Below are 16,428 nucleotides of genomic sequence, written 5' to 3' on the forward strand. Positions count from 1 at the left end.
TAGCAATATGAACAGGAAAATAAACTTTATATGCATAGGTTACAGACATGCTTTGTTTACAATTTTCAGCAACATTTTTTCATTTGCAAACAGATTCTGTATTGATTGTGAAAACATGATAATGAACAATAGAGAAAAACATACTGTCACTACTGTACAGCTATGTGGATGAGAAAATGCTGAATGACTAGAGGACAGTAAATTCAATTAATTCTGCGCAAATTCCAATAAAAACCCATAAAAAGTTCCGTTTTCTTAAGTTTAACTGAAGCTTTATTTCTTAAGCTGTGACTTCACAGTCTTCACCTTCAGTAATTTGCAAAGGGGAGGCATACAAGGAAGGTTACAGCATTTAATGGGGGAATGGGGACAATGCCAAGGCAGAAGAACAGGGAGTGCTGATTTGTTCTCAAATCTCACGAGGACTGTTGGAAAAGGTCATTAAAAAAAAAAAAATCAAGGAAATTAATCCCAGATTCTGCTTCCTAAATTTAAGTAAGCTGGAACCAGAAAGACAAACACAATGGTAAAATGCAAATAAACCAAGCAGAGTAAATCCAGACAGAACTCAAACAGTAACAGAGGCCGCATGAATAAATAAAGTCCCTAGGATTAAACCAGATTTATGCTGCCACTCAGCTTCTTTCACATACATACAAAGCTGTAATTGACTATGGCATAGTGGCCTCAGCTTCTGTTCCTCTGAAGCCACTGTCCAACCAGGTAGAAAAATAAAGGTCTAATTCACTGGAAATTCTTTCATTTACAAAACTAATGGAATAGGGTTTTTGTTTTTATGCTTCTGTGTCAACTTCAGATTTATCTTCAACTCCATTTTGCTCATCTTTCATTTCTGCATCTTCAGTGTGGGTGGTTTGAAGAGTAGTAGCTGACTAAACAGAGACAAAAAAAGCCTCCATTATTCAAAATTTCTAAATTTGCAGACAATACTACAAACATCATTTGATGTCTATCACTAGGACACCTGGACTCCTTGCAAGACTGAATTAAGATATTAAGACCTTCAGCTAAGAGAACCTGAAAAATTTTGTGTGTTTTTTCCTGTATCAAAGAAACCAGAAGCAGTCCAGAGTAGGCTGAGAAATAATACTAGTATTAGGTAGTTAAGATTCATAATATGGTATTTACATGCTTGCCACGTAACACTTTCTTAAACGGTTCTTCTACAAACTGAAATTTATCTAGGAAGCCTCTACACAGAACTTCTTTCTCCTGCTTATGTTTCAATGTGATTCAATTTCAGTGATTCCCACGTCCTGCCTCCTCTCCCAACTTGTAAGAGGCACAGTTGAACTCAAGTTATGAAGAAATATTTCAGACAGCTAGTTTCATGAAAAGCAACTTCAACAAGTCACTTGGATGTCCTCTACAAGCTTACCTGGAAGAAAAATCTAATCTGACAAAGTGTCTGCTCTAAAAGTGCTCTTCTCCTTGCTCTTCCAGTCCACTTAAAAAGGCGTGGAAGGCAGGGAGCCACGAAGTGATGGCCCTAAATCAGTTTTTACAATAGGACATACCCTATTTTTTGCACATACTGACCTCACAATGATTTTCAAACACAGTAAACGGAGGTAGAAATGTCTTGTCCTACTCACCTTAAAAAATACTGCAATGAAATTGCTACTCCACCTGTCAGCCTAGCACCAGCTGTTTTATTATAAGGTCAGACTAGAACAAGCATGGAGATAAGAATGCACTGGTGTGGGAGGGAGGTAAAAAGGGGCAGAATCATTAAATTAAGTCATGAAATCAGCCGAAAAACACCCAGCCAAAGGTCAAACAGGTTGACCTGACTGGTCATCCAGTCAAAAGTCATCCTTGGAAATTGGAAATGTTCTGTGAAGCCTCTTCACAGAAAGTATCTTAGGCAGCAATCTTGACCATTAAAAATTCATACATGTGAATTATTCCAATTCAAGGAAAGGACTACTGATGCAATAGTGGCCATCACACTTTAGCAGACTGTTTAGATATGCCAATGTCAGGAATTTCAGAACTATATTGCACACTGCTTTCTTAGGAGTCAGAAGGCATTAGCTAAACAAACCCTTTTCTCTAGGGCTCTTGAGTTTCTCCCATACCTACTAGTAGAAAATCTGTTGGAGTTTGAGTAAGGCAACGAGAAAAATGAAGTTGCAGGAATACATGTTTTCTTGCAAGAAAAATTACCAAGACTGACCTAGGGACTAAGTGGCGTTTGTTTACAGTTCCATATTCCATAGATCCATTTTCATACAAAATCACAAATATGAAATAGGCCAGATGGCTTCTACTAAAAAAAAACCAAACATATACAAACACATGCCAATTTCTGATATTATCTGACAATATATTGAGCAGAATGAACAAAGTTGATTCTTTCCTAAAGTAAATGGGAAAAATGGAAGAAAGCGTGCTGTCTCTCTACAGTGTCTTTAGTGATCTGCAATGCGAAGACCATGAATCTGCTTTTTGCGAAGATGACTCTACCAGCTGTCCTTCTTAGGGACTGAGGCATACATTTTTAAAAGTATGAAGACAGCCCTTTCATACTTTTAGCGGATATCAGTTGTTTCAGCAATCTTCTTTGTATGGCAGATCTTGCAATACACCACACCTAGGGAAACATACTAGACTCCTAGCAGCTGTGCTACCTGAAGGAATTTGCACAGCTTAGCCAAACAGCTAGCAATTAAAACCTGCAGTTTCACAGGTGAAGATGCCTAAAAGTGAGATAATTCTAGTTTGGTTGCTGTATCTTTATCTTGCTGAGATTTTTTATTTATTCATTTGTTTATATTAAGACAACGGATGGGTATGTATGTCAGTATCTAGCAGGCAAGGGCCATTGCTGACATTAGGCTGCCAGGTACGTAACTACCCTGCTCATGGACAATGACACATTCCTTGCAGAATCAGTGGGGAACATCTGCATTTGTGTGTTTGTTTATGCTTCTCCATGAGAAGGAGAACCAAATCCAGAAAAATACTGCTACTCTTTGAAAACAAAAACAATAGCAATGACAAAAATCAAGGTTTTTTTCAGCACTACCTGTATGACAGGCATAAAGTTTCAGTAGATTGGCCATGTTGACACCAGAATAGACTGTTCTTCAGAGCTGTTAGTTCAAGGAAAAAAGGCTCTTTTTTCAGTTCTTAGATGTTACCACGTTCTCACTCACGACTTCAACTGCTTTCTGATCATCACTGCTGTTTCAAAATCAGTTGAATTAACTAAAAACATTTTGTGTCATACCCTTGGTACTGATAGCTGTCTTGTTCAAACAAGAAGGCTTAATCATTCTGAGTGTTGCCTGTTCCATTATTTTCCCCCAGAGGCAGCTACTTGAGTGCTCTCCCACTTGTATGAGAAGTAAGTGGGAGAAGTAAGCTGAATACCCAAAACTCTATTTGTTATCTAACATGTGACATCACCTCTTGTGGTCTTCTGGAGCAGTGTTACTTACCTTTAAGTCTTTGTCTGCAAGCCTCTGGAACATGTTGGCATACATCTTTTTCTCTTTCTCATGCTGCTCACGTATTTTTTGCTGACAAGTTACTAGTTGCACTTTGGCAGCTTTGTTACTTGGATAGAGTTGTATCACCTTCTGGAAATCTCCCCGGGCCAATTCAAAGTCATTGACAGCCAAGTGGGCTTCTCCACGCCGGAAGAGGCCTTTTTCATTGCTGCTATCCAATTCAAGTGCCTGCATTTAAAAAAGGAAAAAAAAAGAAAAAAGAAATGTTTTTTAAATAACATGCAGTCAGAACATCAGTAACTGCTACAAACTGAACCTTCTGATTTTCAGTCTTGTCAGGACTTACTAATAAATCGAATCAAATACATTAGAATTAAGTAGAAAAAGATATAGTAGGCCATCTGACAGAGAACCAGCAAGTCTGGGAGTTAGTCCTGGCTCTATCCCAGCTCTTTGCTGGACTTTCGCCAACATTACTATCTTCTTTCATCCACTTTGGTGGATGAAAAGCTCAACATGAGCTGGCAGTGTGTGCTCGTAGCCCAGAAGGCCAACGGCATCTTGGGCTGCATTAAAAGAGGAGTGGCCAGTGGGTCAAAGGAGTTGATTGTCCCCCTCTACTCAGCCCTGGTGAGGCCCCACCTGGAATACTGCAACCAGGTGAGGAGCACCCAGCACAAGAAGGATGTGGAGCTGTTAGAGCGGGTCCAGAGGAAGGCCACAAAGATGATCAAGGGGCCAGAGTGCCTCTCCTGTGAAGAACAGCTAAGAGAGCTGGGGATGTTTAGCCTGGAGAAGAGGAGGCTCCGGCGTGACCTTGTTGTGACCTTTCAGTACATAAGGGGAACTGATTAAAATGATGGAGAGAGACTCTTTGCTCAATCAGACAATGACAGGACAAGGGAGAATGTTGTCTTTTAAATCTTTTAAACTAAAAGAGGGGAGATTTTGAAGGAAATCAGAGGGTGGTGAGGCACTGGAACGCCTGAGAGGTTGTGGATGCCCCATCCCTGGAGGTGTTCAAGACCACGTTAGATGAGGTCCTGAGCAACCTGATCTAGTGGTGGCATCCCTGCCTACGGCAGGGAGGTTGGAAGTAGATGATCTTTGAGGTCCCTTCCAACCCAAGCCATTCTATGATCATGTGTTCCTGCTTCTGATTTCTAAATGCTCAAATATTCTTAGTTAATGTACCAGCAAGTTAGTAAAAGATATTCCAAATACCACTATGAACTTAAGGTGCTGGATATTTTTGTTGTGTGTTTGTTACTACCCACCTGCCAGCTGATGATAAAGTTCAGACGCCACATGGCCTGATATTCCTCAAATTATTAAAGCAAGAGATAAATTGTCAGACCACTTGAGCACCTTAAAAATGAATAAATTCTACTACCTTGTTGCAGTTCTCCAAAGCCTGGGAGTACTCCTTCAGCTTGAGATGGCACATAGCTAGATTAAGGTGGGCAGCAAGCCTCAAGCTCTTGGCTTTTGTATCCTCCTCCTCAGAGAGTCCTGATTCATGCTCCAGCCATGACACAATCTTCTTATACTGTAATGCTGCCCGTTTGTATTTCCCCTCCTGTAAACGAGACAATTTAATTTTCCACACAGCTCATCACAGTAACTTTTACCCCACCTTGCCTCTTCTGCTTACCTTAAGCAATAGGTCTGAAGAAATACTTCAGAATAATCAGAAAAACTTCTATCATCAAAAGTATACTACTTCTGTCATAGTGTATCACTACTGCATAGAACAGTAAATCTTAAGGAATCATACCACCTACTGGTTTCCCCACTAAAGCTGAACACATTGGCCAGCATTGATACTTTACTCTCAGCTACCACCTTGTGTTCAACTTCTGATACAAAACAAGATTGGGCTTTTTCAAAACAGTACAACCATCACAATGCCATGAAAATCACGGTAAAGTCTGCCTTCTGCTCATCAAATTGTTTGAAACACTGCTTCTCCACACATCTCTACCTACCCAAATGAAAGTTGTTCATTCACAGCACCATCCCACAGCAGGAGCTTAAATACTGTAACCTTGCCACTACTCAATGTTTGCCCCAAAGTTATCTCTAAGTACAAACAGCTCTGATACAGAGAACTACAGAACAGAACAGAGCAGCAAGCATTCAGACACTGCAACTCTGAGGTTGTTTTTTGTTTTTTTTTTTGAAGACACCTTCTCCCTCCCAAAATTCTTCCCTGTAAAATGACACAGAGAATACCAATAAACACCACTCCAAAATGACCGAAGCTGTAGATCATCATTACCAGTTCATAACATGGACTAAGAAATGATACTATTATTGCGGGTTTGTAATTTACCTTGAAGTACTGAGTGCCTCTCTCCTTCACCATACAGCTTTGTTCCAGCTTCTCTTCTGTATTCATTTCCCAAGACTCCTTAGCCTATCCAAACAGGAACAGTTCAAGACAGCAATGTAATTTCTTGGGAAAATGTGTGGCTACACTATTCACAATAACAGTACAGTAAAGATAGACTTGGAAAAAGCAGTTTTACGCTACTAGAAACTGAGCTCTAGAGCAGAAGAGGCACTGACAGCAACAGACAGGGATCCAGTAAGGACAATTTAACCCAAGAGCTCTCAAAGTCTCATCACCACCTACTACAGCAACTTCCTCACTTCAGGTCCAAAGTTCAAGGATACCATTGTCCTTGTTTAAGCTGCACCCACACTTCTTCCCCCTCCTCCCAGTCTGTTTGGAACTTCATCTCCTATTCCCACCTTTTCAAAGCTCTTGAGTTTCACTTCATACTGTAGTTCTGCATCTGGAGGGATCTGAAATTTCTCCTTCCCAGCACTTCCAAAACCATAGCTGAAAGATTGGGGGAGGGGGGAAAGTTGAAAAACTATCCAAACAACCATGATCTCTTACACAGGAAGCTTGAGGCAAAACAAACAAACAAACAACATGCAAGTCTGCCTATATAGCATTACTGCAAGACAAAGGCTTGAACAATTCCAGATACTTTTCCAAAATTAACAAGCACAAGATAGGGGAGAGTTTGGAAAAAAAAGGGATTGATTTGCCTATTAAATGCTTTTTTCCCCTTTTTTTGAGCTTGCTGTTGTTTATGTGAAGGGAAAGCAAGTTCAGCAAGTAAAAAAAATACATATACTTTGAAGTTATACACATCCTACTTTATATTCATAGTCCAAGACTGGTTATTTTCTTCAGAACATCTGTATTCTATTCTAAGTATTCTCAGAAAAGCAAAGACAGCGATACACAGATTAAGTAAACAGCTGTACACTTAAGATAGCACAAATCTGCTGATTAACAGTAAATGCCTGTAGAAAGGCCTTTCTGCCCTGAAACTCCATTAAGAAACTGTATTCTAGCAGGAAAACCCTCAAGATAAGACTGCTTTGCTTTTTTTCTTCCAGATTCAACTCCAGTTTAAAAAGCTTAAAATAAAAACAAATAAGTTAGAGTTTGGTGGAACTAATCAGTGCAAACTCCCCTTATTTTAAATGTGTTCACACTGTAAGGGGAAAATTCTGCTTTTATTTAAGAACATTTACTATTACGGTATTGTGCACTCATACCTCTGAGTTAGGGCTCTCTGAAACCAAGAACAACTGTGATGATCAAAGGTTTGGATATAAATTTGCCTTATGAAATCTCGTGCCTCACAGAAATCTTGAACGTGTTTTTCCAAATTGCTTAAGAATATCATTGAGCATTTTCTAACAGAAAAAGGTTTCAGATACTCTTAACGTCTCACTACATATCACATAGGGCTGCTCGGAAGGCTTATCAGATCTTTTCCTATTCTGAGGCTGTTCTTTAATCCAGGTATCTTTATATGCACTTCTGTACAGTAAGTAGTTTCATTAAGAGGGGACACAAGAATGTCAGTTAAAGAAAGCAACAGTATCTGTTTTAATACTCACTAGGATCAACACTATAGACACTTAAGTCAATTTCATTTTGAGTGCTACTACTTCATAACCTAGTGGCTACATAACCTTAGCTTTGTACTTTCCATACATCAGATTTTCATGTCTGATGAAGTTTTTACTACAGAACTGAGAAGATCTGAAGAACATTGCGACAGAACACATCATCCTTGCCAGATGTTAGGAATAAGCCTTCAAGTATCAAAAGAGCAGGAACAGCTTACTTGGATTTGAGATAGAAAATAGATTCCTCAGATTTCTCCATTTTCTGTATTGCTTTCTCCAGACCATGAGGAAGATCATAATTATCGCCTTCTCCAATCTCAAACTGCAGCTCCCGCTTGTCAAAAACACGATCTCCATATCGGCCTTCAAACTGGACTGTTGACAAAAAAACAGAACAACCCAGAGACAAATCAGAAGTTAACTGTGCATGGTAAGGGGTAGGTAGCACATTTAATACAGGTAATGCCAAAGCCTCCTCCTAACCAGTCTTTTCTAACCGTTACGTATGTATGTTAGCTATTGGTAGCAAACACAACTTCTGTTGCTAAAGTTAATAAACCCTCCCCCCTCATCATTCATCCAGGTTGTGTTGGATTTTTTTTTTTCTACTCCAACAACAAATGCAAGAACTATCTCCCCTCTTGTTCCTCTGCAAATAGAATTACTTTATTAGAATCATTTAACTTTTGTTGTCAGATCAGCACTTGATCAGATTCAGTGTCTCTGAAGAACACAGCTGCTCCTTGAAAATGTAAACCTCTCTAGAAATAAAAGAATGAAAGCTTACCATAAATTATGTCACTTGGTAAAGGAGAGATAAGCTAGGTATTCCTCTCTCTAAGGACAAAGAAGTTGTAGGTAAGGAAAAAGAGTTCTGCCTTCTCACACGTAAAGCTATGTACTATTTGTATAATATACTTACTCTCTACAAGAGCACCCTCATTGGGCTTGGAGTAGCCTTCTCCTTTCTTACGGATTCTTCGGATGATGCCACCATCTTCATCATCAGTGAGGTCCTCCCCCTTAAACTCAAACAGCTCTATCTGTGCAGGGAAGAAAAGTCTTGCATTTATTCTCATCACATCAACTCAGTAACCCATGGAATTTGTACTCCAGAGTTCTTTGAAACTATAGCTGTTCAGACAGCCACTGTCTTAGTTAACATCCTGTAAGATATTAGATAGTCAAGACTATGAAGATGCTGTATTTAGTAGATAGTGAATGGAAACCTACAGATGAATTACAGATGATAATTCAGGCCTTTACGGCTTTTTTTTTTTTTCCTCCAACAACTTTGGTCTCCCAACAGTACAAATTAGATCCTTTAATTCAAACGGCTGTGAGACTGGCTTCTAAGTTATACTTACATGAACCACAATACTTAAGGACTACTGAAAAAAATAATAATTCTTGGCTTCTTTAAGAGTTGTCCAAAGGACAATAGTTTCGAAACTTCTGCATCATTCTTCCTTGCATGACTGAACATAGCTACTGCTCCCGTTTTATTTCTCCTACATTCTCCCCTCTAGACTTGCCTTATCATTATGTATTATGAGTTCCCAATTGATTTGGTTGGATTGTCACACTCAAAAGAGTTGCAGTCAACACCTCAATATCAAAGTAAAGAACAGTAACAAGTGTTATTCCTCAGGGGTTGGTTTGGGACTAGCATTTAATATCTTTGTCAGCAATATGGACAGTGGGATCGAGTGCACCCTCAGCAAGCTTGCTGATGACACCAAGCTGTGTGGTGCAGTCCACACACTGGAAGGAAGGGATGCCATCCAGAGAGGGACCTGGACAGACTTAAGATGCGGGCCTGCACGAACCTCATGAAGTTCAACAAGGCCAAGTGCAAGGTCCTGCATTTGGGCTGGGACAACCCCAGCACAAATACAGGCTGGGCAGAGAATGGATTGACAGTAGGTCTGAGGAGAAGGACCTGGGGGTGTTGCTTGACGAGAAGCAATGTGCTGTTGCATCCCAGAAAGCCAACCATATCCTGGGCTGCATCAAAAGAAGCATGGCCAGCAGGTCAAGGGATGTGATTCTCCCACTTTATCCTGCTCTTGTGAGACCCCACCTGGAGTACTGTCTTCAGCTCTGGGGCCCCCAGCACAAGAAGGACATGGAGGTATTAGAGCGTGTCCAGAGGAGGGCCACGAAGATGATCGGAGTGCTGGAGCACCCCTCCTATGAGGACAGGCTGAGGGAGTTGGGGTTGTTCAGCCCAGAGAAGAGAAGGCCCCAGGGAGACCTTATAGCGGCCTTCCACCAGTATCTAAAGGGGGCCTATAAGACAGCAGGAGAGGGACTCTATCAGGGACTGCACTGATAGTACAAGGGGTAATGACTTTAAACTAAAAAAAGGGGAGATTTAGATTAGATATAAGGAAGAAATTCTTTACTGTAAGGATGGTGAGGCACTGGAACAGGTTGCCCGGAGAAGCTGTGGATGCCCCATCCCTGGAAGTGTTCAAGGCCAGGCTGGATGGGGCTTTGAGCAACTTGATCTAGTGGGAGGTGTCCCTGCCCATGGCAGTGTGGTTGTAATTAGATGATCTTTAAGGTCGCTTCCAAACCAAACCATTCTATGACTCTATGATCATTTTGGGAAAAAAAAAAAAATCTCCAAGAAAAAGACAAAGAAGAAACCAAGATGACCAAACTCATTAGTCACTGAGAAAGAAATGTAAACAAGGTATTTTACAAATACAACAAAAACATGATCTCTCCTGTGATAGATGGCACATCTCCTACCTTTTATCTAGAATTGCTGCTGCAACAAATTGTTTAGAATTTTTAAAAGCTGGTTTTAATGCAGATGACTAACCAGCCTAAAACTTCTTCAAATGGTCTTTCAAGTCTCTAATGAAAATCACAGTTTGAAGTGGGAGTACCAAGACAAGACAGAAAAAACACATCTAGTCACAAAAGAAACTTTGTCTAACAGCTACAAAATTAAGAAGAAAATGTTTTGCTATCCTATCTTCGAGTAAAACAGTAGTAAAAACAGCACAAAAGAGCAAGCCAGTATATTCAGCATTGTTTATACTAAGTACCTTGTTTAAGAAAAAAAAAAAAAAAAAAAAAAAAAAAAAAAAAAAGGAAATTCAAAGCTATTGCTGTTGACATTCATGACACTGAACTAAAGATACGCGGAATGCAAAAGAAATTGAATATTCATCTGCACGAGGAGTATTTCCAGCTAGAATTTTGATAGATACCTAATACAATTCCAGTGTTTCTATTCAGTCTGTCTGAAACAAGCTACATCACTCCAGAACATGCCACTGATGACATTACAAATTTTCCCATTTCTTTTTTCACCACCAAGCCCTGCGCCAGTATTCTACAGAAGAATTATGAATTAAAAAGAAAAAAGGACATCCATTATTTCAGGTCATAACCAAGACAGTCTCCAAATGCTGATGTAGCGATGAGACAGCTACTACATCTTTCAACATCAGTTTTACAGGCAAGCATGTACAAAAAAAAAAAAAAGTGCTTTCTTTGTAGGACAATTTGTACACAATTTTGGTGCAATGATGGCACTTGCAAAGGAACCATGCTGGCATTGCTTTATTTATTAAATTTATTTTAAAACAATGTAAGAGGAAGACTAAAGAAAGAGTGACCTTCACAGATTTTAAGTGCCTAACCCTCCTATTTAAAAAGATACTACATCACACAATTTCTACAGTGAAATATGACTTTTGTTTGTTCTTCGAGCGTACAGTTTTAGTGTCTGTATCCCACTTACCTCAAAGATCAGAGTAGCATTGGGAGGTATCTTTGGTGGGCTCCCAGCTGAGCCATAGGCGTATTCTGGTTTACAAGTAATCCTACAAATTTCGCCAACCTTCATAGTTGCCACAGCAATGTCCCATGCTTTGATCACCTCACCTGTAGAAGTCAAATTTCAGTCGTGATTGCTAGACACACATGAAAGACATCATCAACTCTGAAATTGAGCATCATCACTTTTAGTACACAAAACCTAAGACAGAGCAGAACTACTAAAAGACTCGTGCCCATTCTGGTTTATGTACGTCAGTTTTAACTGTAATCAAGTTACAAAGTTACTTGGGCACTCAAATTTGTGTACATTTCTTCATTCTAGATATAGTGATTCTTTTCCTCCCCTTACTTCCTCGCCCATAGAGAATACAAGTTATCTAGACACAGACGATTCCTGAAGAGCCTGGCACAATCTCAAGTGTGGAGAAAATAACAATAAACTCTTTGGAGCAGAAGGTCTTAGGGTGAGAGATTGGTTGCTTGTATTTTGAAAACAACCCGAAACAACAGCCTTTTCTCTCTGTACTTTATCAGTTGGCAAAGACCAGCACAAGTGGTAACTAAAAGTTACATGCACTTGTAACAGAATGGGCGGGGGGGGAGGCATAGTATCCCTTCTAATGAGGAAAGGGAACAGAAGCTGTAATCTCAAGTAACAAAATCCTCTCATTCAAGCTCTCCTACTCCTGTCTCCTTTTAACTCAATCAGACTCAATTATTTGAGTAAACTTGGTATCATCCCAGATTTCAGGACACTGCAGAATTTAACTCCAAAATAAAAGAGCAGCAGGTAGAGAACTGCTAGTGAAAAAACAAAGATTGAGTAATAAGATTTGCTGAACTAGGATGTTTGGATTTTTGCATTCAAAAAATGAAGGCTTTTGATTACGACAGGATTTACTTCCACATTCAGATTTGGGTTAATTTGGGAATTTAGGGAAAGAAGGAGTACATTTCATCATTCTTCAGCTGCAGCTGACAGTTGCCCCTGTGCACCATGCCCCAGTATCTGTGCACCCTGTCCCAATTGTGACCAATCTGGCCACAATTAAGTACTCTTGAATTTGAGTTGCTTGCAGAAGTAGTTTGCAAAAAAAACAATCAACAAAATGCACACTCTGGTTATTTAACTACCCTTTATCACTCTGCTTCAGGGTGAATTCCCATCAGGTGTTTCCCCTAAAGGGCTTTGTCTGAGGCTCCATGAATTCTCCAGCAGGCAGGTATACAGCATGCACATTCAGAAAGATTTCAAAGCAGTTCTGACTGTGCTGTTCTAAGTAAATAAACTTTAAGCTCTGAAAACACATTTAAATAGTAACTTTAATATGGGAATGAACCACACATGCAAGGGAATTCCATCTCAATACTCCCAAGATTAAAACCAAACATAAAATATTACCTTTCCCCAAGTCAAATGAAAACTTGTCTCTCCTGTCCAGACTGGAGTCAAATTTTGTGCCATCGAGGAGCCATCCTGTATAATGGACGGTCACTTTATCACCTATCATCGGCGACTCTGTCCCACTGCCTTCTCTCTTGACAACCTGAAAAAAACAGTAAGCAACACTAAGATGATGAATACTACACCTGCCTGTTGGACATTAATTCCATTTACTCAAGGTACATGCATTACTATCTTCAGCCAGTAAGGGATTTGCAGGCTTGTTTCAGTTATCAGGGAAGGAACTGACCGACTAGATTGTCTACAGATTAATCGTGTTTTAAATGCAGGAACCTCAAGATGGCTCTACTGTGATACAAGAATTTAACTGGCAACAGTTGGCACCAGCTTACAAATCTCTCCATCTATAGTTACCAATGTCATTTAAACTTCCTTGACAGTATTTTGTATGATCTTTAAACTTAATCAGAAAAACCACCAACCAGGTTTTTTTTTGGTCTGTTTTATTCAAGTATTTTCCTTGCCACTACTGTATCATTACCAAGAAGTTCAGTGTTCTAGGCAAAGCACAAACAAGAAAACATCGTGATTCCTCCCATACGAGGTCTATTCCAACAGGTAATCTGAAATTACTCCAGTTAAACCTGACAGTTATGCAAAGCTCACCGGGGGGGAAGGGAAGGAGGGGAATACTACCTGCTCAGTTTCCTAGGGAGGGAACACTGTGAACAGAGAGAGATGCCTGGACCTCACTCTGCACACCCTGCCCTTATCCTCCACCACCTCTGTGCTACAGCAGTTATGAGCATCAGAGCTAAAAAGAGATCTATTGATCTTCTTTCCTCCCAAAGAAAGCAAAAATTTAAGCAATCTCTTTAACAGAGAATTGAAAAGACGTATATGAAAATAATGTGAATCTAGTAACCAGCCTGTACTACATCATGCACAGACTTGTCTAGTAGCTTCAAAGCAATGAATCTGAAATCACTTTGGAAGAGTAACTGCATTTACTGAAAATTTACTAAGCTTTTCCAAATGTCAGATTCTTAAAGTGTCATAACAGGTTATACAACATCAAACACTGATTATCTCATTTTCAGTATTTGTACAACATTAGTATTTTGCATTTAATTCATTTTCAGGAGACTCAAAAATAATTTCTCGTAAGTATGGCAGCCCTATTTTCAATAGCATTTACATTTCCCTTGCAGATGTAGGAACCTGATTTTTCTGTTCATATTGTTATTGCAAGTATTTGTTTCTGTGCTTAAATGCTTACACTAGAAATAGTGCAAATACATGCAGTAACACCAGGTGAAAACCTCTGGATACCATTCTGATATGAAGCTAATGAACAAATGAAAAAAAACTCTCCTGGAATCAGTGCAATGATACCAGCACAAAATTGGTGTAAATTAGGTTCAGAGTTAGCCTCCTTGGTTTTAATATGTGTATCCTGCAATCACTGCGAAAATAAAGTCCGTGGAGGCGCCCTGGCTAGATTTCATGGTCTCTACAATCTTTCACCTTTAAAGTTCATAATCCCACTCCTGGTGTGGTTTTTTTTTTTTTTAGTATCACCTGCTTCTCCATCAAAAGGTGGGTACTGCATACAGTAGATGGATACTTACTGCCTTTTACTGTGTTCAAGCAGCCAAGATGCAAGAGACCTCCAGGCAGCTCCTTGGGAGCTATGTATATGATATATGAGAACTCCAACGTTATACTGTGATACATGCAAAATCTTGAAACTCTAAGCAGAGTGTATCGGTAAGAAACATTTGAGAGAGTATAAAACCAAGCATTTCTCAGTGAGGTCCCCAGCATCCTTCCTGAAAGCGTCACTATGACAAACACAGAACCTAAAACCAAAAGGCTCTGAAGGCTAAAAAGAGAATTTTGTCCTCTCTGTCCTGCTCCTCTTCATCTCCCCTAACGCTAAGACTCCAATTTCACTGCGATTAAAGAAGACTTCTAGCGATTGCTGTGGAAAGTTTTTAAGAGAGACTGGAGAAGTTTCTAGAGATATGGAAATTGGAAATATTTGATGGAGGAGGAAGCTCCTGCAACTCCCCCTCACGGTACTAATTCTACTACCCTGACCAACCGACATGCAAATGCGAAGGGAAGACTGGGGGCATTCCCAGCGCAGGGCACGACCCAGCCCTGCGGCCAGCTCCCGCCGGCGGCTCGCTCGTCCCGGGGAGCCGCACCAAGGGGCGGCCGCTCCGGCTCCTGTCGCCGAGCACGTCTCCTTCGGGCCCTGAGACGCGCCATCTCAGGCCGCCGGAGCCGCTCGCAGCAAGATGGAGAGCCCGGCCGCCGGGCCGACAGAGCCGGGCTCCCGCAGCGCGGTACCGCAGGGCAGCGCTGCCCCACGCCAGCCCGCGGGGCCACCACACGCACATGGTGGCGCTGCCCGGGCTCCATCTTTAGCCCCCGGCCAGCAACACGTGCTGGGGGCGGGACGGGCCCGGGCCCCCGAACCAGCGGGTACGGCACGGCTCGGCCCCGGCTCCCCTGCCCTGCGCCCCGCGGGGAGGCCGGGCAGGAGGGAGGGAGGCCGGACCCCGGCTCGCCCCCGGCCGCCGCGGGGAGCCCCGCACACAGGCGGCGGCTGCGGAGGTGGCGGCGGCCGCCCCCGCCGGTAATGCCTGACCGCAAGGGCCGTGCGGGGTGACACGGTGGGGACACCGCCCCCCTCCCCTTCCCGATCCCCGAGGGGACCGCGCCGCAGCCGGCGTGTACCTTGAGGACGCCCTCATCCCGCTTAAGCGTGATGTCCACCCCCTCCAGGGGAGCCCCGTCCGCTTTCATCTCCTCCGCCGTCATCCCGCTCGCCGCTGCTGCCACCGCTGCGCCGGGGCAGGGACAGGGACAGGGACAGGGCCGGGTCTGGCTCCGCGCTGCGCCGCGGGCTCCAGTCGCCGCGCCTCTGTTCCCTCCTGCCTTCGCCGCAGCGCCGGCCCCGGGTCAGCGGGGAGGGGGAGGGGGAGGAGGAGGAGGAGGAGGAGGAGGAAGGGGAGGGGGAGAGGGAGGGACCGAGAAGTTTCTAGAGGCTGCCGCAGCGCGATCGCCGCGCCGGGGCGCCAGGGGCCGGGGTGAAAGTGCGCGGCGGGCCGGGGGCGGGCAGAGGGGGCGCGGGTCTCGGAGGATGTCGCAGGCAGGGCTCTGTGCGGGGAGCAATGGGGGACTCCCGGCCCCGCGAGGAGCCGCGTGCTGGCAGGCAGCCCCCTGCCCTCCGCGGCCCGTGGGGACGGGCTGGGGGCGCTTCTGCCGCCAGCCCCCCCGCTGGGACGCTGCCGAGCCGAGGGGCGGCACCGCGGTGCGACCCCCGCGGGCTGTACGGCGCTGTGGGCCGGGTGGTGCCGCCTGCGGGGATGTAAAGGCAGGCTGCGGCCTTGTCCAGCACCTCTGGCAGCAGTAAGGGCAGCGGAACGTGCGTGCCTCCGCGCGGCACCTTCCCGGCCCTTCCTGAACTTTCCTTCCCCGCTCGCCCACGGGCAGCGGGCGAGCAGCGCAGCGGCCCCTGCCGGCCCACGGGCAGGGGGACGGCTGTAGTCCCCCAGGTAGACAGAACGTGCAAAATCCACAGATTTCCCCTCAAAAGGTGTGCCTTCCAGCCCCAGGCAGAAACACGTTTTAGTGCAGCTTCAAACCGAGGATTAAGCGTGAAGAAGGGTGAGAGAGAAAGGAACAGTTTCTGGATGCGTTTGGTCCAGAAGGTTCTAGCTGCTGATAGTTCGCAGTTCCCATGGATGAATTTGCAGATTAAATCTGCGGCAGGTACAAAGCTGGTTC

The 16,428-nt window shown here is 43.1% G+C and overlaps 2 protein-coding genes across 3 annotated transcripts in view; one reads left to right on the forward strand and one right to left on the reverse strand.

The window, feature by feature from the left end:
- Positions 1-15,679, reverse strand: FKBP4 (FKBP prolyl isomerase 4). Its single transcript, XM_035545700.2, has 10 exons — positions 15,376-15,679; positions 12,625-12,769; positions 11,185-11,327; positions 8,344-8,464; positions 7,640-7,796; positions 6,237-6,327; positions 5,815-5,898; positions 4,873-5,058; positions 3,468-3,707; positions 1-893 (listed from the first exon to the last, which is right to left on the reverse strand). Exons 1-10 carry the CDS (start codon positions 15,457-15,459, stop codon positions 795-797), a joined length of 1,350 nt encoding a protein of 449 aa, XP_035401593.1. The 5' UTR covers positions 15,460-15,679; the 3' UTR covers positions 1-794.
- The window catches only part of TCAF2 (TRPM8 channel associated factor 2), a 22,324-nt gene continuing 21,553 nt past the window's right edge, over positions 15,658-16,428 (forward strand). The window contains exon 1 of one of the 2 annotated variants that reach the window (XM_050710118.1): positions 15,658-15,734. The gene's annotated coding sequence lies outside the window, so the exon portion shown is untranslated. The remainder of the gene's footprint in view (positions 15,735-16,428) is intronic. The other variant, XM_050710119.1, reaches the window with a different exon arrangement.

This window comes from Cygnus atratus, chromosome 1 (assembly GCF_013377495.2).
Source record: "Cygnus atratus isolate AKBS03 ecotype Queensland, Australia chromosome 1, CAtr_DNAZoo_HiC_assembly, whole genome shotgun sequence".
Taxonomy (NCBI): Eukaryota; Metazoa; Chordata; class Aves; order Anseriformes; family Anatidae; genus Cygnus; species Cygnus atratus.

What these genes read in the sequence shown, in the direction of transcription:
- FKBP4 (XM_035545700.2), bottom strand. Translation starts at nt 15,459, where the DNA reads ATGACGGCGGAGGAGATGAAAGCGGACGGGGCTCCCCTGGAGGGGGTG. An exon ending in ATGCTACTCTGATCTTTGAG is followed by an intron (nt 8,465 to 11,184) that starts GTAAGTGGGATA and finishes TTCCCTGCACAG; the next exon opens with ATAGAGCTGTTTGAGTTTAA. An exon ending in ATTTTCTATCTCAAATCCAA is followed by an intron (nt 6,328 to 7,639) that starts GTAAGCTGTTCC and finishes CCAATCTTTCAG; the next exon opens with CTATGGTTTTGGAAGTGCTG.